Source organism: Marmota flaviventris, chromosome 5 (genome assembly GCF_047511675.1).
Source record: "Marmota flaviventris isolate mMarFla1 chromosome 5, mMarFla1.hap1, whole genome shotgun sequence".
NCBI classification, from domain to species: domain Eukaryota; kingdom Metazoa; phylum Chordata; class Mammalia; order Rodentia; family Sciuridae; genus Marmota; species Marmota flaviventris.
In genome coordinates this window covers 144258342-144282448 of record NC_092502.1, presented here as the reverse complement: position 1 = coordinate 144282448, position 24107 = coordinate 144258342, and the positions used below count along the sequence as shown (strand labels likewise).

The 24107-nt window shown below is 38.7% G+C and overlaps 1 protein-coding gene across 3 annotated transcripts in view; it reads left to right on the top strand.

Moving 5' to 3' along the window:
- Adamts12 (ADAM metallopeptidase with thrombospondin type 1 motif 12) overlaps positions 1 to 24107 on the top strand; it is a 299954-nt gene that overhangs the window by 195375 nt on the left and 80472 nt on the right. For all 3 annotated transcript variants that reach the window (XM_071612648.1, XM_071612646.1, XM_071612647.1), the window contains 7 exons: positions 374 to 517; positions 1070 to 1214; positions 5524 to 5616; positions 6945 to 7090; positions 10169 to 10338; positions 15564 to 15697; positions 23291 to 23411. In XM_071612648.1, the coding sequence (XP_071468749.1) occupies positions 374 to 517; positions 1070 to 1214; positions 5524 to 5616; positions 6945 to 7090; positions 10169 to 10338; positions 15564 to 15697; positions 23291 to 23411 (953 nt within the window). The remainder of the gene's footprint in view (positions 1 to 373; positions 518 to 1069; positions 1215 to 5523; positions 5617 to 6944; positions 7091 to 10168; positions 10339 to 15563; positions 15698 to 23290; positions 23412 to 24107) is intronic.

Below are 24107 nucleotides of genomic sequence, written 5' to 3'. Positions count from 1 at the left end.
ATTAGCCATCCGTCTCTGAAACGTCATGCCACCTTTGTTGGTCCCTAAAGTGAATTACCAAAACTGAAAATAGAATTCCAGAAGGAAATTAAAAAACTTGACACATTGAAAAACAAACTGATTCCACTGAAGAACAGTTTTTGAACTAGCCACATGGCTCTCACAACTGTATATTTGAGGTAAAGCCATTCATACAACATTTCCTGCTCTTGTGAATTCAAAATTAGCTATGCCTCTCCAACTTCAAAGTCTGACTTTTCAATAGCTCCTCTTATACAAAAGTATCTCTCTGGGTTATTATCACCTTGGAGAAACTATGATTTTTCTCCTTGTTTAATTCCTGCTCTCTTGATATTCTTGTGCTTTGTGCCAGCTTTGGCATCCAGCATGATGGGAAAGAAAATGACTGTGAGCCCGTGGGCAGGCACCCGTACATCATGTCCCATCAGCTCCAGTACGATCCCACTCCACTGACGTGGTCCAAGTGCAGCAAGGAGTATATCACCCGCTTCTTGGAGTAAGTGGCAGTACATCTTATGTCAGCCTCACTTGGGTTTCTTTAAGGTGGGAGATGCATTGAATTTTCCACAGAGGAGCTGCTTCCCGAGAAACACTTGTTTCCATCCCCAGACCACAGTGTCAGGGCAGCACCACAGGGATGGAGTCCACATCTGCTTTCTGACCCTGAGATTTAGAGCTCTGCCCTGCATCCTGCCCTTCCTGGCTGCTCCTGCCCCAAGTTGGCTTCTTGTGATAGGACTGAAAATTAAGTTTGGGGAACTGGCAGGAACAATCAGGACCAGGAGTGTTTAGCAAAACCCTCTTGGGTGTAAGATGATGATTTTCCAATTTTCCCACTTCTTTTATTTCCTAAACGTGGTATGGGTATGATTTGCATTTCCTTTTACTAAGTCCCTTCTTAGGTCCAGAGGGTTCTCTGGCATGTAAAAATAAAGTTGTCTTGAAGGACAAAGAGTGAACCAGAAGAATGGAAGTTTTTATTGAATGAAACGCTGAAGGGAATACATGAATCATTTGCTCTCATTTCTCTCAATTAACTTGTTTGCAGCCGAGGCTGGGGGTTCTGTCTTGATGACATTCCCAAAAAGAAAGGCTTGAAGTCCAAGGTCATTGCCCCTGGCGTGATCTATGATGTCCATCACCAATGCCAGCTCCAGTATGGTCCCAATGCTACCTTCTGCCAGGAAGTTGAAGTAAGTATTGGATATCTTGGTGCACCTCATGGGTATGAGTAGAGCTTGAAATCTCCAGCATGCTGAAGAAAGGGCCAGGAAAATATTTGGAAATTGGAAGATCCAGAAAGAGAAGCTTTATATTATGGCAAGGTATAAATATACCTATGTTCATAAAAGGCAGAAAAATTAAATCTGTGGTCATTTATATTCCTCTTTGGAATTCTGGAATCTACAATTTTTTGCAACCAGATGGTGGTTGAGACTGTTTCATGGTGATTTTCAGGATTCATAGTGATTCATGCCTACAGACTCCATAGTAACCAACATAATACCTAAAGTTGTCCAAGGTAGGAGTATGATTCATCCCCAATACATTCTTCTCCTTTATTTTCAATATTAAGTCAAGCCTTGAAATCTCACCTTCTAAATAGTTCTTGATTACCTCAGCTACTGATTCAATCTTTCATTATCTTTCCTCGCTATTATAACTCCTACCTAGTCTCTCTCCCATTCAAATTGTTCCTCTCATTGCTTTAAAAACACACAAATCTAGCCAGGCATGGTGTTACATGCTTATAATCCCAGCAATCTGGGAGACTGAGGCAAGAGGATTGAAAGTTGGAGGCCATCCTAGGCACCTTAGCAAGACCCTGTCTCAGAATAAGAAACAAAAAGGGTTGATTATGGTAGACTATACCTGGTTTCAATTCCCAGTACCATAAAATAATGATGATAATAATAATTAATAATTTTTAAAACCCATATATAGAACCATGGCCGACTTGGTTCTGAGGCTCCTATGGACCCCAGGATGAAATCCTACCTCCATGTGTGGCACTCTTCTATCATTTGGACCCTGCCTGTTCTGTGAACTCACCCTCCTCTTGCAAAAGTACAGATATTGAGACACAGATGAGAAGACAGATCTCGCTGAATCCTTGCCAGATTCTGTGCTATGTTTTGAATAAGATGAAAAAGATAAACCTTCAAAAATTAATAAGACAAAGTCTCTGTCTTCAAGGAGCTCATGGTGGCAAAGGAAATAACAAAAATTTCAACATAGTGAGATAAATACAAAAAGAGACATTGAAAGAACTTAGAAGTGGAAGTAAGAAACTGCTTAAAACAAGCAAAACTTAACAGAGAAGGTAAAGTTGGTGCACTTGGTTACCAAGTGACTCCAGTTGTAAATATCTCTAAAATCCATCCAATCCTAGATCTATAGTGGTTAATCGATTGGTCTCCTCCCTAAAACCAATTTCCTCCCCTCTGCTTTCCTCCACCCACCCAAATGTAGCTAAACCAACTTTATAAATGGAAATCTGCGTGTTTTCCCTTCTGATTAAAATATTTGACAGCTTTCCCATTCTCGTAAAGTTCAAATTCCTTAAAATGGCTTTAAAATATGCTCAGGATTATGTTCTCTTATTATCTGGACTTACTCTTAAAATATTGTTTTAATCTTATGTTCTTTAAACCAATAAATACTCTGATTGTATATACATTAGACTTCTTCACTGATCTTTCATATTTTAGAAACTATCCTTATTTGCCATCTTTTTTTTTTGGGGGGGGGGGTGGGTAGGGGGTACCAGGGATTGAACTCAGGGGCATTCAACCACTGAGCCACATCCCCAGCCCTATTTTGTATTTTATTAGAGATTGGGTCTCACTGAGTTGCTTAGTGGCTCATCATTGCTGAAGCTGGCTTTGAACTGATGATCCTCCTTCCTCAGCCACCCAAGCTGCTGGGATTACAGGATATGCACCCCCCACGCCTGGCTATTTGCCATTTTTTGTATGTCTGTATTTATTTTTGTCTTCCAAATTACCAGTTCTCTCTTCAGATATGTCTTCTATTTAACCTGTCCATTTGTATTTTAATCTCATTTATTTTATATATATATATTTTACTTCTAACAATCTATTTTCTAAATTTTCTGTCATTTTATGATCTCTTATTCCTGATTCAGATCTTTAATGTGATCTTTTATTGCTTTAAGCATATGTCACTCACTTATTTCATAATTTATGCTGGATAATTCTAGTGGTCTGGGTCTTATGTGAGTCTGTATTGGTAGGGTTCCTTCTAGCTCTTAGTTACATATTATTTCCTTGTGTGATTTTTACTTTTATTATAAGATGTTGGTTATGAAATTTCACATTGAAGTTTTCTTCAGGCCTTAGATGGTTGGCACATTCTAAGAGAATTGACCATTGCTGGGTCAGTTTAAAATAAATTATTGGTTTAGTTTTTGTTTTGTTTTGACTATGTGGGCAGCATGAGGACTAGTGTGGATATAAACTCTCAGGAGTAATAATTTACCATGCCTGAAGTTGAAAGTCAAAGCAGGAAAGTTTTCTGACTATGTACCCAAATATTTTTAGTTCACCCTTTCACTTAAGAGCCAATCTTTTAGGGTTCTTGCCTTATATGGAGGTCTCCAGTAATAAATATCTCCAACTGCCCACCCTAAGCATTGCCTCCAGTATTCAAGTGTCCTGTAAACCTAAAAGCTAGATTATTTAATTTCCATATCTAGATTAATATTTTTGGTAATTTTTAGCCTTACTTTATTGCCAACTTAAGAATATACTTAAAACTTTTTAAGATAGTTTATCCATGGTTTTAGAAGTTTTATAGAGGTAAGGGATTTTCAGCTGTTAGGCATTGAGAAAACATCATTCCAGCTCTTTCTGGTCAAGTGTCCTTAAACTGTATGTTCATCCATACAGAACTACCTTCATTTCTTGAAAGCCCTGGGTTTTCCTTAACTGCCAGAATTTTTCACATGGTGATTCCTCTGCTTTATCATTCCTACTTGTCATTCAGGTTTCAGTTTAAATACCACTTCATATCTATTCTGTGACGAAGTCCTTTTTAAGATTATATTGTAGTTTCTTGTTTACTTATCTCTACCCTCCTCCATTATAAGCTTTCTATGGAAATTTTTATTTACTCAGCAGTACACATAGTAGCCACTCAATATACAAATGAATATCCCTGTATATTACAGCCAATAAATCATTCATTTCCTGTATTAAATTCATTTTCTGAAATACAAAATGTAGCAGCAACCTTCTTTATTATAATTTTTCATTTTGAAACATTTTAAACTCCAAAAATATTTCAAAACTGTACAGAGTTTCTGTGTACCTTTCACCCAACATATCATCTTTTATAAATGCGAAATAAACTTACAAGTAAGAACAGAAATCCTCAGAGAGGGAAAAAAAACTAGAAGTGAAGTAAAGCAATAAACTAACAACAACTTTCCAGATTTTAATTGAAAGTAAGAATGATAAATATATAAAAGAACAATTAATTGTGTTTGAAAGATATATTTAAGGCAGATATAAAGAAAAAAATATAACTTTTGGAAGTGAAAAATACAGTCATTATTTTTAAAATTCAATAATAGGATTAAATAGCAGACTTGATGCAGCTGAAGAGAAAATCGGCTATCTGAAATTCAAAGCTGTGAAAATTACTTCCCATCCTGCTTGAGTGTTTCTCAGAGGCATGTGATGGGAGAGAAAAGTTCTTCAAATTTTGAATACAATAAAATCAAGAGATAGAAAATAGGAAGATCAAGTTGAAACAAGAAGGTCAGAATAGGAAACTTTATTAACAACAACTATGGATTCCAGGAGGAGAGGCAAAATTGGGGCAGATGAACATTGAGAATTTTCTGAAATTGTTTAAAATCTAAAATCTTATGTTGAAGAAAAACAATTCAGTGTAGATTACAAAAGTGAATAGAATGATAGGAGATGGGAAGTAGCTGAACCATTTTAGATAACATTTAAGCCACCTGTCAATCTTCTGTCATTCTCACAAGAGTAGAAATGACAGAGAACATGTAGTTCCCTCCCTAGAAGCTAAAACAAACTGATCCTTTTGGGTAATAAGTAAATAAGCTGAAGTGTTCTGAGTGGAATAGTTTTCATTGCTTTCCTTGAGTGGCTCAAATTATAACCACTCCAGCTGTCAAAACTTGGATTTGCCTGTAATAGATGAAACCATCAGTTACCCTGCCCAAGGTAATGAGTACTAGATATTGTCCCACACATAGAGAATAATAGTCTCAACTCTGAAGAAATGGGCTTTACCTCTCATTTCGATATTGCCTAGTGTAGTCTGCAGACCATGGCAAAACTAGTAAGTACAGTTTGAACTGAGAATCTAATGATTGCTTTATTAATTCTTATCCACTAGCCACAGTGGCATTTATTGTGAGTGCATGTATTTTGCCACAAATGTAGAAATGCTGCTGTGTAGATTTTGAACATACCAAAAAAGCTCAGTCTCATATTTGTTTTCCAGAACGTTTGTCAGACGCTGTGGTGCTCAGTAAAAGGCTTTTGTCGCTCTAAACTGGATGCTGCTGCAGATGGGACAAGATGTGGTGAGAAGAAGGTGACGTGTGAGGCTGAGGAAGGAAAGTGGGAGGGCAGTGGGCCCTGAGTTCTTGAAGAAAGCTGGGGAGAAGGCCCTGGAGAGGGTGAGGCTCTCTCTGGGTGAAGGACAGTGAATGAAGGTCACATAGACCAGCCAGAGGAAAGGGTTCTGTCCCTTCTTTCCCTGATAAACCTCTGGATTTGGACAACAGCATCTGCTGAACCTATTATCAACCATTCTTTTGTTTTGACATTTTCCCCCTCCACATGGAAGATTGGAAAGGACAGCCCAGTGGATTTTTCTTTCCAAAAAAAGTCAGATTTTGTCCACTTATAATCTTCTTTCACATTATCTGACATGACTATTTTTTCCTGAAGTTCTGCCCACTTTAGTAGGCAGGAAGGTCATATATCCAGGAACTCAGAAAACATTAGCTATTCTCCAGGCTTCCTGAGAACAGGATAATTCCTGCTGCACAAGTTAACCACTTGGATCTGATATGGGTTTAGGGCTTAGGAGTTTAGCTTTCATGCAGCCTGAGTGTGGCACGACCCATCACTGAGATAAATAGAACCTGGTCAAAATACACAGTGATCAGAAAGAATGAGGAAAAAAGAGTCCAGCATATAGAACATGCCTCCATCCTTCAAAAATATGACCATTTCTAACAACCAAGCTGCACTTCCTTTTGTTTTAATGTGTACATGTTCACTCTCCTAAACTGAGAGTTGTGGAAAAATTGTGTTGACGAGGGAGAGAGTAGATATTTTCTGAGTCACTTGAAAGGTTAAAATTGCAAACAATGGCTAGGGGAAAAAAAACAGCTATTTTCCCCCTTGAGCTAAGAAATTACTTCCTACAACTTGTGTTTTGGAAAATGAAGTGAACTTTTATGCTGGGGAGTGTTCTGCTGCAGGCATAAATACCCACAGAAGCTGTAACAAAGTGCTACTCTAATGCCAGCCATGAACTGTTAGGACCTGCACCAGAAAGTAAATAAACAGCTATATCATTAGCATACTAATTGACATGATGCATAGAGGAAGTGATATGTTGGTTTACATTCTAGCATGCAATCGGCCAACCAGGCTTTGAGTAGCACCGCTGCAGTGACTCTGAAAAGGCACCATACAGTTCCCTTCCATTCCTGAAACTGGTTTTGAAAACCAAGACTCTGGGAAAACTCTTTTATAAGTCCTTCTTTGTTTGCTATCTTAAGTGTGACTGCAGAAAGCCTACTTGCTCTGGGAGGATTGGGTGTAGACTTGGGTGTAGACTTCTAGGGTTCTGGGCTTGGCTTGCTAAAATCCTTCCTGACATTTGCATCTCGTCTCTTCCCTTTGCAGTGGTGCATGGCGGGCAAGTGCATCACAGTGGGGAAGAAACCAGAGAGCATCCCTGGAGGCTGGGGCCGCTGGTCACCCTGGTCCCACTGTTCCAGAACCTGTGGGGCTGGAGCCCAGAGTGCAGAAAGGCTCTGCAACAACCCTGAGTAAGCCTGGCCAGATCCACCTCCTTCCCTGCCTTCCACAAGCACTGAGAGGCCAGTGTCGAATGGCAGGACCTCAGTGACCCCAAGCCTCCTTGGGAAATTAAATGGGTTCCCAAAGACAAATGGAGCCTGAAGATTCACAGAGGGTGAAAAAAGAATGATTCTGTTTTGTTTGGGCTTGGCAGTTGATTCTCAATAACACTTAGATAAGTAAGCTAATTCCATCATTTGGAGAAATAAAGCAAATTTCTTTTCAAGGCACAACCTATGTGGCATACTCTAGGAAATTATGCAATTAAATCCTTCCACATAACTCCACTCTATCAGTAAGAGATTAGTTATGCATAATATTCATGGTAGGATCGTAGCTACTTTCAATCATAATGAATGTACAGTTTTATGAAGATATTATTTTTCCCTTAGGTAACTAATAAAATAGGTAAGCACATTGTAAATTATTTTATGGAAAGATACTATAAACTTTATAGGAGCCTGTTAAGGATTCTATAGAAATTACTTCACCAGCAGTTTTCTTTTTTTTTTTTTTAATTGAATTGCTTGATTTTTCATGTATTTAAACTTCAAGCCTCACTCTCCTTCCTTCCTTTCCTTCCTTCTGCTACAGCCTGACACCTCATTGTCACCACGTCTTGTTCCATCTGCAGTGGGGTCCAGTTACCCTACTGGAGGGGAACACGTGATGGATAGATATTGCCCCACACATAAGGATGACAATCTCAGCATTGAGAAATGGGTGTGCCTCTCATTTCCTTATTGCCTAAAATGGCCTACAGACCATTGTTTATGAATGAGGACAAAAACTAAGTATGTGTAAGGAACAGATAACTCACATTAAGAAAAGTGGGGGAGCTGGGGTTGTGGCTCAGTGGTAGAGCGCTCGCCTCGCACATGCAAGGCCCTGGGTTCCATCCTCAGCACCACATAAATATAAATAAATAAAATAAAGTTTAAAAAAACAAGAAAAGTGGGGAGAGCAGTATAGAAAATCTCATGAACATTCAAAAGAGCCAAGTACAGCAGAGCCACATAAGAATTATAACCACAGTGAGAACTTGAGAGTCAACCAGACCTCCGCCCCGCAGGCTGCATGGTCAACCTGTACAGGACCATGATAAGAGCATGGGCTATGGATTAAATCAAACAAGGGTCCAAATCCTGACTCTGCCACTACACTGGACACTTGGGAAGATGTCCTACTTTTATGTGCTTTTATCATGATGTCATCGAACTGCCTTTGTCCTGAGAATATCTTCAGAAACTCTCCTTTCATTAATCCTTTCCAACCAGCCTTAACTTCCATGGCTCTCTCTCTTTCCATGGCTCGCTCTCTCTTCTAAAAACCCCACCATACTCATAGTCAGGGATACATTGTTGCCACCTTAAATTATCTCACTTCTTTGGTTATTTTTTTCTTAAAAAAATTATAAATTTCCAGGAAGTATAGAACATGGCTTGACCCTCTTTCCTGCCCTCTTGTCCCCAAGCATGATGTTGAGCACATGGTAGTATATAAATACTGATAGATTATTATTCACAATAACCGAAAAAGGCTATCATTTACTGAGTTCTTACTTTGTGACAAGAGTTGCTTTATTAGAGTAACTTTATGTGTATTGTCTCATTCAGTCCTTTCAACTCATGAGATATAAAATTTCATGCTCATTTCACAAATTTATAAAAAAAAAATACAGGTTCAGAGATATAAAATAACTTGTTCAGGACCGTCTAACTACTAAAGGTAAAGCCAGATTCCAACTCCAGGCTGTTGGCCCTATTTTGCTGCACTATAATAGTAGTCACAATTCCTCATTCAGATGCTGAAACCTGGAGGCAAAAAGGTATATGTGGATCACCTTAGAGTCTTCTGGAAGGATACATGGTTCCTCCAGTTCTTTGGAAGCAATTCCATGATATTCCTCCCTTCTTCTCTTTTGAGTGATCCTAATAGAGAGATTGTCATGCTCAAGTGTATTGAAAAGGAAATTTAAAAATTGAGAATGTATTCTAAAGTAAGAGTAATGAATTCATTTATTGAATGCTTATTAAAAACTCAACTATGCTCAAGGTACTGTTTAGATACCTTACAGTACATAGAACTTAGGTTTAGTAATTTAAAAAAAAAATTATCTTTAGGTACAAGTTAAGGAAGTGCATACAGTTGGTACATGAAGTGTCACTAAAGAGAGGAGACAGAAATTAACTTCTGGTTGTAATTCAGGAAGGATTTATGATGGAGGTGACCTTTAATTTGTCCCTAAAAAAAAATGGAAAGGATGTCGACATGGAAAGACTTAGGATAAAGGAATTCTATCCAGAGGCACAGGAAAAAAAAATAATAATTTTTGACAGCTTGTACCATTGGAGCAGTGTAGGAAATAAAGTTGTTAAATAGAGTTGAGACAGGTTCATAAGGGCCTGGATAATCAAGCTCAAAAGATTGTAATTGATTCTGAGGCTATAAGGTCCACTGAATGCTTTTTAAACAGGAAGCTAGGATAATTAAGGTGACCTAAAAGTGTCTTCAGATAATAGTGTATAACGTGGATTGAATGAGGAGAAAGTGAGGAAAGGGAGACATAAATGGAGGTAAGAGTCCAGCTGGTTTGGTAACTGGGATTCAGGAAGAGGTAGCAAATATAAATACAATTGATTCCCAAACAATTGATTGACTATTGTCCTAGGAAGGCAACAGTTGAAAGATTCTGAATACTTTGACCACTGTTAACTTTCTAAATAGGAAATAGAGAAGGATCAGATTTTGGAAAAAAAAAATGATTTATCCTTTTGCAGCATATATTTTCCCTTGGGGGTATACAGTTGAAAAAGTATTGCAAAGTAGGCAACTATACACATAGCACTAAAGTGCTGTGTATATAGCATAGAATGCAACACACACACAAACACAACTTGGAAGGGTTTTAAAAGGTGAGTTTTTAGGGCACAAAGAGAAATAGTTTGGCCAGGAACAAGTATGGTCAGATGGCAGGGAATTTTTTTTTAAAGGATAATATTGGCCTTTTGGGAAACTAAAAGAACAGCTGTCTGTTTCACTTGTAGACCAAAGTTTGGAGGTAAATACTGCACTGGAGAAAGAAAGCGATATCGCTTGTGCAACGTCCACCCCTGTCGCCCAGATGCACCAACATTTCGGCAGATGCAATGCAGTGAATTTGACACCGTTCCCTACAAGAATGAATTCTACCACTGGTTTCCAGTTTTTAATTCAGGTAAGAAAATGTAACAGTATATCTCAAATCTTAGGCCACATTTTTATTTCACATTTTCTCTAAGTTGAACAAAGAGATATGTACCATCAGGAGTTTTGTGTTTTGGAAGAAACACTGACCTGGTGAAATTGATCAGTAAATGTTAAAGGCTCAGTATATGTCCAATTCTGCTCTGTGGGAGATGAATAAGACATTTGTCAAACACAGTGACTTGCTTCAAAACAGCTGAGGTGCATCGGAGCACCTACATGGGGCACGTGGGCATTCAGCTACTAATTGCTTATTGATGGGCATGTGAAACTGAGTGTAGTTTCAGCAGAAATTCAGAACACAAGGTCATTGTGGGTTTGGAGTATTTCAAAGAAGGCTCCCAAGGAAATAGTCGATGATTCTTAGCATGAGTAATTTTTCTACTGAAAAAATAAAAAGGGAAGGCATTCAAAATAGAGTCATTCGAAATGGGAAGAGACTAGCACAAAGAAAGGCAAGATAACAGGAATGGCTTCATTAGAAATGAGAGAGACCCAGCCTTGGGCCAGAAACCAATGCTTCATAGGCACAGAGCAGTTATGAGAAGGGTCAAAAGCAAAATCAAATGTCTAAAGGATGCACATCATGAAATGGGGAGAATCAAGTTGGAGAACACAACAGCAGCTTTGGCAAAACTTCCAGTGAGAACCATTGCCCATTCTTTCCTGAAAATGAACCAGGATTAATGATGATTAGCTATAGATTTACATCAGAAGGCATTTTATCAGTGTTCTTTGTTGTGATTTGAGTGGGAAACAAAAAGGCTTTCCGAGGCTAAGGAGATTCCAGGCAAAGTGGTTAAAATTAACTACTTAAATTTTTCATGACTTTTAACTCCTGAAAGTCTTGTGATAAGACATAAGAAGAATCATAGATTGGAGAATAACATCTTTGGCCTGTTAACACAACGATGTTGTCAGTAACTTTAGGAAGACTCTGTGGCGCTTTGCCCATGATGAGTCACCCAAATACCCTGATGGCTAGTTGTTGTCAAGGGCAACAGCTACTCCTTATCCCTAACTGTTTAGCATCATTCGTGTTCTGTGGCCATCAGCATTTGGTTATTGGTAGAGTTGAACTTCCTTGTCTAGGCATCTGAATACAGGAAACTCATTTGTGTATTCATGTGGATTTCATGCTAATGATGAAAGGTGCATTCAGTTGGTATTATCTATGCCTGTATCTTACACATTCTCTATTTTGTTGAATCAAAGCAGAGCATTTGGATTAGTGGTTTTAGGGACCCTGAATAAGTAGCCTTCCATGACTAAAATAGATAACCTCCCCCATGGTATAACAGGTCCTTATTCTTGGTCTTTTCCTACCACAGATATAAGATTGAACTTGTGTGATCTTAACTGATGGCTCAAGTATAACTGGACTTAGAATGAAAAAAATTCATTCAGCTTTGCTTTTCATTTATTTACAAGTTTTGTTATGTGCCTACCTTTTAGTCTAGTGTAGCTGTCAATACTAAGCAATGATAGGCATAAGGGTAAACATCTGCTTCATTCATTTTGGAATGATTGATTGATTGATTGGTTTAATTTGCTCCCTACTGAGTTCACTGTCTCTCCAGGGTATAAACAGCCATCCTCTATCCTGGTGATTTCTGTACAGCTCCTGTGCTATTGTCAGGTGCGGTGACTTACCTACTAACAAAGAGTACCTACCACCTTGACCAACACACATGAAATGCATCAAAACTCTTCCTTAACTAAACAAATATTTTTATACACTTTAGTAAGTTTGATTTTTTTGCTTCTAATGACCATTTCTTAATTTTAAAATATTGAACTATCTTGTTTCAGCAGAATTGAAAATAAAACCTTTGATTAAGTTCATGCAGTTACCTGAGCTTCCTTTGAAAAGATTAATTACAGGATGAGGGTGAGAGTTTACCAGTAAATTGATTTTAGTGCTTTCACGTTACCTAATTATAAATGAACGTGAAAGCTCTTGAAAACCAGAGGGACACACACACAAAAAAAAAAAAAAAAAAAAAAAAAAAAAAACTCATGGCTCAGACAAAAGGTTGTCAGGTAAACAATATGAGGACAATGAAAATAATCAAAGCTATAGAAATGCTCGATTCTATGAGGTTGACTTTTGAGACACAATCTCTGATGCTCATGATGATCACTGAGAATTAAATGCCACCCTTACCTCCTTTTGCAGAACCCTGCGTCACAGGCCAATGTAACAATATCTGCAGTTTCCTCAGAACACCGTGAAAGAAAGAGGCCAGAGGAGGGGTTGACATAGCAGGACAGGCAACCTTACAAAATGTTTAAGTAGCCCTGAACCTTCAATTTGCAATGCCTTATTTAAGCATAAGGTTCTCTCTGGCCTTAGGCACAGCTGTGCTCTGAGGCAGTAAGCTGTGGATTATTACCAGGTAGTTCAAGGATTCCTTAGGCTGCTGCACTTATATGAGACTGACATTTTTGTTTCTTATGTGCAGCATGCTTTTTTCAACCTGGTTAGCCTTGAAGGAGGTACTAGTCCCATACTTGAGAAACAGGGTGGGACTCTCTTTATGAAAAAGTGTCATCATTATCACATAAAGGAGACTATTTAGTTTTCTTGTTTGAGAGCTACAGCATTGTGCTTAAAATGAATATATGTGTCTTATAAAAATGCAAGCATACATAATAGAATAAAATAAAAGTGAATTCTTACTGTCCCACCATACTTCATCTATTCTTCAGAGGTTAGTGTTGTTAATGACAGGTTTTTTGCACAAGAATAAAATCTTCTTTGCTGATTCTGCATCTTTCTTGCCTCTCTGAGCAAGATCCTGGCACTGGGTTTGTCTCACTGCCTTCAGGGCCCACAGAGAATTCTATTAATTTATTTGTCCACTTGTGTCCAGATAAGCATTTCATTGTTACCATGAATGTCCTTGACCTCTATCACTAAGGTTAATGCTCATTTTTTGACTGCCTGAGTTGATAATCTCTCAATATTTAAAAATCCCTTTGCTGCTTGATCCAGAATTTTCTCCCTATCAGTGTTGATCATTGTCACATCAGTTAATTCATAAAGATGAACTAAGAGACTCTTCTAAGAGTAATGTTCTGCTAGTAATCACTGGGAGAGGTGAATGGTAACAGCCACACACTTTCCAACAGTCCCTTGCACAGTTTAGAGACTTGGGAGTCTTGGGCAAGGTTTAATAGTCAGGGATGGATTTGTATTTCTCTGTATCTAACTCCAACACTCTGAGGAAAATCTCTGTGCTTTTTCCTGCCTCTACTGAGCTTTTGAGTCCTCACCATTCTGTTATGACTCTTCCTTCTCAGACTGTGCTGTTTGGTAGTAGCTAATCAATGCTCAAATGACTTGAGTGTCCTTGAGGACATTACAGTATGATTGAGGAGTTTGTAAAATTGAAGTCTTGGAATTGTAGACCTGAGAGGACTTCAGTAGATATTGTACAACTGGAACACCTTTGAATGAGATCTATAGTCATAGTAAAATAAAGTTATGGAACCATCTACTATCAGACCATGACCTCGTATTCTTTATGATAAACTGACACAATACCAGTTAGTTAGAAGACAGTAAAACAAAGTATGAATTTAATGCTGAATTAATTAATAATGACATAATGGAATAATCTGAAGGGAAAGAGAGTATTTCGGGAAGTTCTTTTGTTTCTGTTTTGGCTGGAGTAACAATTAAGCCAGGGTTACAAGTCTGTTGACTATTTGGGAAGATTGGAAAGACAGAGGCACAGAATGCCAAGGCTACCTTTAGAATTCCTCCAGTTAATGATGCACAAGTAAAACCAAAGCTGCCATTTATTGATCACTTACTCTATATAGCATAATGCTGAGTGCTTGACATACAATATCTGTCTCATTTCTCACAATTTACCTCCAAGGCAGATATTATTACTTGTTTTTTTTAGATGAGGAAACTGAGTCATAGAAAGATAAAGTCACTTCTTCAAGGGATAGTCATGAACTAAAATGTTTAAATCTGTTTCTGTAGAAGTGAATACTTCAGCGTCTAGTATTTTCCCCCATGAGAAAATATACTCTGAATTAAAGCAGAGCTATCCAGTTAGTGTGCTACCCAGTTTCCTTTTGTATTGGTGTTGTAATTCAGCATTGCCTAATGTGGTGGAAAGTGGTCAGTTTAATGATCTCATCAAAGACATTTTTCTGTTGTTAAAGAAAATGTTGTGTCTGTACACTAGGGGTTTGTAGTGTGGGATCTGAAACAAAGCACCATGATGGTTTAATCTGCCACTCATACTGGGAGAGCTTGGTAAGATTTTAGTATCTATGGCTAAACTTTCTCACCTATGAAATAGGTAATAAAATAACTAACTGCATAGGACAGTTGTGATTCTTAAAATAAGATAATCACTGTCGAGCAAAACAAAACCTGGGAAACAATGTTCAAATAATATATTGGCTATTATTTTACCAAGCCAAATTCCTTTGAATTCACTGTATTAACAAGACTAGCTGAAGTCTCTGGATAGTTTTATACTTTGGGGAGTGGGTCAAACAGTACAAATTCACGAAACTGAGACAAACATGGGAACTTCATCATTCTGGAATTCGACGCAGTACCTGGCGTGGACGGAAGATCCAATTATAATCACAAGTGCCTTCTTAAATTTTGTGTAAGTGCCCCCTCATCCTGGCCCTTCCCAGCAGTTTTGAAATGGATAAATTTTTAAAGAAAAGCTCCAGAATTATTCAGGCTGCTTTCCTAAATCTGAATTCTGAAGCTTATATCAAAGTCTTAATGAAATAATTCCTTGGATTCAACACTCGATGGATGGTCTCATTGCTGGAAGAAGAATTGCTCCCTGGTGACTCCATGTAGGTGTTTAGTTTTAGCAGTGACAAGGTTATCACACTACCATGAAAGAAGTGCTCCAATTTATCCTCAGAGTCTTTTGGCCCTTTTCCCTGGCACTTTGTCCAATGGTCTCTTCAACACATTTTGACTTCACCCCACCTTCTCAGACAACCAATTCACTGCACATTATATAAAATTGGTTGGCATTCATTATTTGTTTTGTGCTTTAACACATGTTAACCTCAAGTTCATCCAGAGTCTCGGTGTTCAGAGCATTTGCTCTTAGTTATGTTTGTATGATTTTTGCAGTTTTATTTCCTGGAGAAAGGATGCCAGACTACAAGGCTAACCTAATCTTTCTCTCACTTTAGCACGTCCTTGTGAGCTCTACTGCCGACCCATAGATGGCCAGTTTTCTGAGAGAATGCTGGATGCTGTCATTGATGGTACCCCTTGCTTTGAAGGTGGCAACAGCAGAAATGTCTGTATTAATGGCATATGTAAGGTATTGGGTATGTTTCCTTAATCTACAACTTTATAAAATCATGATCTTTCAAATTCAGAAAGTTACACATTCTAAGCTTACATTTTTGTGGCACTTGCATGTGGTCTGGTTTTTATAAATGGTCTGAGACACAAGAAGACAGACTTCCTGGTGTTCATTACTGTTGATTTTTTTTTGTTTTTGTTTTTGTATCAGGGCACTCGAACACTGAGCCACATCCCTGTCTTATTTTGTACTTTTTAAAATTTAGAGACAGGGTCTCACTGAGCTGCTTAGTGCCTCACTTTTGCTGAGGCTGGATTTGAACTTGCAATCCTCCTGTCTTAGCCTCCTGAACCATTGGGATTACAGGCATGCGCCACCAAACCCAGCTATAGTCAAGTTTCGACCTGAGAAGTTTTCCCTTCTGCTATGCCTTTTATTTCTTGATTTGTTGATCTTCACTGTGGTACTATTTTAAGTTTTGAGTAGAGCCAAGTGGAAGAACCAAATTAAAAGAGGAATTATTAAGAAAAGGCAGCATGGATTATTTCAGGAGCATTAAATTTGAGGGAAAAAATGAAATTATTAATCATTTGTGTAGTGCTTTTCATACAGCATATTAACATTTAATTCTCCATTTATTGTCAACATGAATTTCTTGGAGAGATCGTATAATGTGTAGTTGTAATCCAGGCTTTTGATTCTATGTAATTTTTTCCACACCCACACCATAAATCAACTCCATCTTTTTATAAATTCTTTAGACCTGGTTTGTTAATGCTTTTGAGTATAAAACCATTAAAGGATTCTTTGTCATTGCTTGCAATTTGTTTTGGCTACAAGGAATAAAGCAACAAATCTTGTGATCCAATACCCAAACATGAATCTCAGTTTAAAGAGAAGTTGTCTTTTAATTCATCAAAAGAACAGTAATCTAATTAACTGTTAAATAAACCATAATGGTTTAGCACTGGAGTACTAGACTAGGAACTCAATACCATCATTTTATCAGTTGTGCAACCCTGTACATCTTTCTAAAACTCAGTTTTCTGTGATAAAATTGGGCTATTAATGTAACTACCTTACAGGAATTGTCAAAAAGGGTAAATAACAGATGACCTAGCATATAATAAACTCAGTACATTTTGTTTTTGCAAAAATTTATCATAATTTTTTTTCCACTGGAGAAAATGGACCCTGTGAAAACCTCTTACCCCAAAATCTCCATCACCCTGGGAATAAGCATTTATCTCCTTGAAGGTGCTTTTTAGTTCACTAGCATGGTGACCAAAACCCAAGAGGCAAGAGGATAAAGCCTGGGAACAGGCATGGGAGAGCTGAGAGCAAGCCATAAGCAGACTCCAGATTTGAAAGGCTCAGGTGAAGTTTTCTTTTAAACCAACTAATACCATTGTAGCTACTAAGAGCCCAAATTAATGTATTTGAATTAGGTCTATTTCAGAGAGTGAGAGAAGAGGATTATCAGATAATTTAACCACAAGTTGCCCCACCCTGTCTAAAGCAGTGGCTCTTGATTCTGGTTATATCTTAGAATCACCTGGGAAGCTTTTAAAAATTATTAATTTCTAAGCTCCATGTCAAAGTTATTAATTCAAAATCTCTGGGACTTGGGGTCCAGACATAGATATTTTAAAATGTCCCCAAGTGAGTAGCATATCCAGCTACAGATGAAAACTATAGATACTGAGAAATTAAAGTGATGCTAAAATTATCTATTAGATCTAAGTAATTTTGCATGTATAGAGACAGCATTTTTAGCTTGCATTAGAAAACAATGCTTTGAACAAAATATATGGTGGGGTTAAAATAAATTGGAGAGAGGAGGATAGCTAGTTACTTCCAGAACAAATTCAGTTCTAATTAGGTCTTGGTAAATTTCCTTTATAGTAGAATCTGAAAATCTGACATGCCAACATGTTGGCATGTACCATAATTTCAACATACAGTGGAATAGATTAATTATGCAACCACATTAATCCTTAATCTCTATTAAAATCAATTAATTGAATTTAATAAACTAAGGCAGATTCTTTCAGTTTGCCTTCTTTTTACTTGGAGCCAGTTAAAGCATTATATAAGCTAAAACTGCCCACTTTCTGTCTGTATTACACAGAGTTAAGTGCTTAAATCCCCAAAATGATGTCAAATCAAATATACTTAATCATATAGATATAGTTTATCTTCCCAATATCCAGGTTGTAGGTATTTTCAGCCTTGTTAGTCTCTTTGTTCATTTATTTCAGGGGTTTTTTTTTTCCTTGAGAGGAATTGAACATATATTGAAATTTTTAAAAAAAAGATATGTTTTCAGAAAAAAATGTATGCAATGTTTAATCCATCTTCTTCATTAATATGAAAAAGTATTTGCATATATTAATGTATTCAACTGTCTATGTTGAAATTATGGTATTTGCCAACATGTTGGCATATCAGATTTTCAGATTCTACTATAAAGTTAATTTACCAAGACCTGAATAGAACTGAATCTGTTCTGGAAGTAACTAACTGTCCTCCTCCTACTCCAATTTATTTTTAACATGCCCCCAACTCCAAAGTTTGCTTATCAGAGACACAAATTTACACTGTGATTTTTCAGAATATCTACTGTGATGATCACAAGTATTACATGGAATAAACTTTTAAAAATGTGATCAGATGCTCCCTCTCTCCCCCTCTCTCAGCTCTGAATCTCACTGCACTACCTACTGTCTCAAGCCCCATGCTCCTCTTCCAGCTCTCTCCCTTCTTTCTTTGACTTCAGCTTCTTTTCTCCCAGTCAGCTTATCCTGGCCTTCATTTCCCTGTGAACAGCCCAGATGTCCTGGTCTGTCAAATCATCTGCTTTCTAGACTTCTCTTATCCTTCCACCAACCTCCTACCCTATGCCCCTGGTTCTGGATCCACTCAGCCACACCCTTGTTAAATCTTATCATCAGCCTGCTGTGCACAGCAGGTCATTTGTGATACACTGAACACCTCAAATGCCAAATCCAATCTCTTGCCCCTCAAAGTCCAAGAGTTACTTCAGTCTTAACATTCCTAAATGAAATTTATAGATCATTCCTCATTCCCACTGCAATCTGCTCTCCTTTTCTCCTTTTCAGATTTATGTGTGTGTGTGTGTGTGTATGTGTGTGTAGTATTGAGGTTTGAACCCAGGGCCTTGTTCATGCTAAGCAAGTGGTCTACCACTGAACTACACCTCCAGCTCTCCTCTCAGACTTTGGCCTAAATACCTTCTGAGACATAATTGTAATTATTACAACTCTGCTTGAAATCCACAGGCAGTTATCAAGAGCCTCCTACACGAAGTCTAAGCTCCTGAACATGATAATCATGGCTCGTGATTAACTACTCCTTTCATGAGCCATGAATGAATGAATGAATAAAATCTTTAGCTTAGGACTGGTGAAGGCAAGAACTCAAATTAGAAGCTTAGTCTCTCAGGCCAATTCCACTAGTCTTTCTGTATGCCATGGCTTCTTCGGGACACCTCATAAACAGATCACCTGTGAGAAATCCATACAGAATGCACCTGCCTCCTTGCCCCCAAACAGCACCTCAATTTGTGTTTGAATTAGCTAAGAGCCAAAAGTTACAGACACAAAAGTAAAAGGTCTTTGTCCTCCCTGGAAGGAAACAAACAAACCACTGCAACCATAAGATGAAATCTAGCATCCAAGGAGCCTGACCTCAAATTCAGTCCCTAGGGACACAGAGATCAGACTGGCCATCCAGGAGTAAATGGTGACAGTTTGGTTGGAGACTCTGGCAAGGAGCCAAGCAGATGGGCTGCAGGCCTTCAGCCAGTGTTCTCAAGTCAGGTGCCATAAGCATGCCCCATCCGCCAGCATGGGTCAGGGAAGGTCCCCGGTGGAGGCGACTTCTGAGAGTGGACTTTAAGATTCCATATAAACTGACTAACAGAAGATGGTGGATGTCCACTTAAAGACATCCAGTGTGAGAGGCGCAGAAGGGTTGGGTTAGGTCAGTGTGTCTGGGAGCAGCCGTGGATGCCATGGGGGACTGGGATGCCACACTAAGGAGTTCAGGTGCTACCTTCATGGAAATGGAGTTCATCAGAGCTAAGCAGACAACATGGTGTTTTGAATGACTTTGGGGAAACCACTATGCTTCTCTAAATGAGTTCCCCCATCTTAAGTGGGAAAAATAACATGGTGCTAGTTCCCTGGGACTGCCATAACAAATTACCACAAATAGAGGGACATAAAAGAAATGTTTTGTCTCCCCCAGTCTGGAAGCTGGAAGTCTGAAATCAAGTTGTCAACAGGGCTCTTCTTCCCTCTGAAGGCTTTAGGGAAGCATCCTTCCTCAAATCTTTCTAGCTTCTGGAGGTTTCTGACAATCTTTGTCATTCCCGACTTGTAGTTACCTCACTCCAGTTTATACCTTTCTTCATCTTTACAATAGCCATATTCCCTCTGTTTGTCTCTGTCTCTAAATCTCTTCCTTTAAAGGACACCAGTTATTTGATTTAGAGTCACCCTAATCGAGTGTGACTTCCTAGTGACAATCAATTAGTACCCTGATTTGATGATATCTGCAAAGATCCTGTCTCCAAATAAGATCACATTCACAGGTACTAAGGACTTTGAAATATCTTTTTTGGAGGACACAGTTTAATCTAGGACAAGTACCAACTTTGAAAAAATGTGGTGAGGAAAGCCTTATGCTACTGTTCCATTCACTAAATGGCATTTACCTGTTTTTTCCAACTAAGCGTAGTTCTGACCTGTTTTCACACTTTAAAGTTTCATTGGCTGGGAATAAATCTCACCATAGAACTAGGCATCCTTCCAGTGTCTATCTTTGCTGAGGAACTTAGAAAGAAAGGGTGACATTCCAGGTGGATTAGTTCATGGGGCTAGTTGCTATTTCAGTTCAATCCCTTGAGAATTGCAAAACAAAACAATGTTGACTCTTAAGCAGAGAGAGAGAATTCAAAGAAATTGATATAACTTATCCACTCCCCATTGTGGGGCTGTCCAATCCCCAGAGTCATATCAAAGAAGAGCTAAGCTGAAGTCATTATTCACATTTGACAGCAGCAGCAGCAGGCCACCCCTAACTCCACAGAAGACAGAAAGACCATTCAGTTGTGGCCTTATTGCCAGTGCATGGTCTAAAAGAGGAGAGTGAAGTCTAGTTCTTTGCTCCTGAGATTTCCTAATGTTTGAAGTGGTTTCCACCTTCACAGACCTTCCGTTATATACTTAATTCACTTTTGGTTGCACTAGGCACAGCTGACTGGGAAAACAAATTGGGTGAGATTTCCACGAGAATCCATTCAATAAGCAGTTGGCATAGCATGTTGAGGACATGTGCATGGTTCCTTCCCCCAACCCTTGCCTCCCAGATGTGCAGGATAATATTGCTGGAGGAACTCAGGGAGAAGACATGGTTAAGTGCAGTAGATAGAGAAAGGAAGAGGGATGAGAAAAGAAAGACAGTGGAATGAGCCAGACATGACTTTCCTATGCACATATGTAAATACACAACAGTGAATCTCACCATTGTGTACATCCACAAGAAATTAATTTTAAAAAATAACTAAGGGCAAATGGCAGAAAGATCAATAGAGGGAAGAGGAAGGAGAGGTCTTGGGGTCTTAGAACAAGATATACTCCATGTTTGTATAATCATGTCAAAATGGATTCTACTGTCATGTGTAACTAAAAAGAATCAATAAAAGAAAAAGAGAGAGAGAAAAGAAAGATGTGGATTCTATGGGATGTTCTTTTTTTTTTTTTTTTTTTTTTTGTCTTTTTGCATGCCTGCCTTTATTCTTTATGTTTTAATCTATTCTTCCTTGGTAGATTAAAGAAAACACTTTAAAATTAATATATCTCAGTTTCCCTGACTCACTCCAAGTCAGGGAAGGTATGAAAAACATTGGGAATATGATTTGTAAAGGTCAGCTTATTAGAGTGTGCTCAAACTTGACATCAACTTATCACTGGTGAAGGGTTGGCATTTTACTTCTAACCACTCCAGGCATGTGTCTGGAATTTTTTTTCCTTTTCATTTAATTAGCATAATTAAGTTTTGATATTTTAAAAAAATATCTTAGGACTTTATTTTCTTCCCTGATTGGGTCAAACAGCACAATCTTTGTGCCTACAGGAAATTAGAGATAGTTAACCTCAGGAATTGAGCTATTTTCTGTCAGTGGGCATTAATTCTGTCTAGCTGATAGAGAGTATGAAGTCTCCGACTAATCTCCCTTTCAGAAGATTGAGGTGACTTTAAAATTAGAAAAAAAAATGATTCTTGAGAAGAAAAAGAACCTACTGGGGCACAATTCTCCTTTCCAAACAGGAAAGAAAATTATGTATCAAGGGATACGGTGCAGCTTTCCCCATGCAGCTGTGGAAGAAAGCAGGCAGCAGAGAAGTTCAATTGATGCTCCCATGTGCTTCATGACTTTCCGTCTAAGTGTCATGATTATTTGCAACCTGATGCTTCAGGACACCCCAGGTTTCATTACTCCCCTTCTGTAGGCAGGGCTTTTCAAAATGAAAAAGACTCAACCCTGGTGACAGACAAAAGGGAAAGATGATGGTTCAGGAGAACTGCTAGGCAGAACACTGAGAATGGATTGTGTCCACAGCATAGAAACAAAATTCATCTTGGTCCAGGAAGAACTGGTTGTTCCTCCTCTGCAGCTGGAGGGAGGGAGGTCAGGATGGGTGGCTGTGGCCAAGTTTAAAGTGCACTGGAGCTGGGGTCATGGGAAGCTCCAGAGGGTCTAATGATGAGTCTAAGATTTCCTCCCTCCTGGGACTGGCATCTTCTCATCATTAAGCCTTGTTCCTCCTGATGATGGCTGATTAACCCACTGTCCTTAAACCAAGTTGCAGATGGAGTCGTTACATCACTTCTGGGAAATCTTGGTGGAGAGGAGGGATTATAAGGTTTGCATTTGTGAAGACTTGCTGCTCCACCGACTCCAATTCCAAGACTTTTTTGTAGTTAGGTTTTTGGAACTTTGTTCAGTTCTACCTTTGACCCAGGAAAAATTAGAGATCTCACTCAGTGTGTGCCTCTCTCTCTTCTAAACAAGGATGGTCACCTTCTGAATCCACAGGTTCCATATTCATGGAATCGACCCACCTCAGATGGAGAACTTTTGGAAAAAAAGACTGTGGCTGTACTGATCATACAGACTTTTTTCTTGTTATTATTCCCTAAACAATACAGTATCATAATTGTTTATATAGCATTTACATTGGTATTAGATATTGTGAGTAACCTAGAGATGATTTGAAGTACATGGATATGCATAGGCTTATGCAAATGCTATACCTTTTATATAAAGGACTTAAGCATCTGCAAATTTTGGTATCTGCTGTCGGTATGGAGGGATGACTGTCCTTCCTTAACCATTGGCTTTATCACTGGTAATGATTTGGTTCCTCCTCTGACCTCCATCAGGAGAAGAAAACAAGCATTTGTCTTTGTACTCTTGCAAAGCTACACAGGCTTATGAAGGGGGGGAAACGAAGTCAAAGGTCTGGGCAGCTCTGTGTCTCCTGCCAGTGTTATTCATCCTGACTTCTCTTCCTTCAGATGGTTGGCTGTGACTACGAGATCGATTCCAATGCCACGGAGGATCGCTGTGGTGTTTGTCTGGGAGACGGCTCTGCCTGCCAGACTGTAAGGAAGATGTTCAAGCAGAAAGAAGGATCTGGTAATAAACAAATAAATAATTGAAGTGGCAGGAGACTTGGAACAGAGCCCACAAAAATAATTGACAGATTCCTAGGTTTTGTATATTAAAAAAAATAGCTTATAATTTTCAAAAGAATTTGAAACAGACTCTAGCCCTCAGTACAAAGGAGAAAGAGCTCCTGGGCAGTTTTAAGAGGGGTGGTTGATTGCTAAGAAAATACAGAAGGCATCACAGAGACATAGGAGAGAGAGAGAGAGAGAGAGAGAGAGAGAGAGAGAGAGAGAGAGAAGGGCTTGCTGGCGGATCATGGGAACAGACATGAAAGTGTGATCTCTGGAAACAGGCATCACAAGAGGATCAGGGCTGAAGGTCAATGGCATCAAACAGACCAAGAACTAGGGGAGAAAAGAAACCAAAACTGGTCAAGAAGAAAGCAGACACAGGCAGGTTCTGCCTGGGACAGCAGCAGAAGAATTGAGATACCTTTAAGGCCGAAGGAGAAGCAAAGTAGGGTTGCTTCAGCTCTCCCTCATACTCAATTGCTCCTTGTAAGCGGGTAAAGGGGATCCACTCTGTGTTCCCTATGGTTCTCAGCGCAACTCTTCTAACTCTTCTCCCCCACCCTTTCTTTTCTCTTCTTCTTTTTTAAAACCCTTACTTCATTATTCTTTCCCTGTAACTATCATTTACAAGATTTCTCTTTTACCAGCTTTT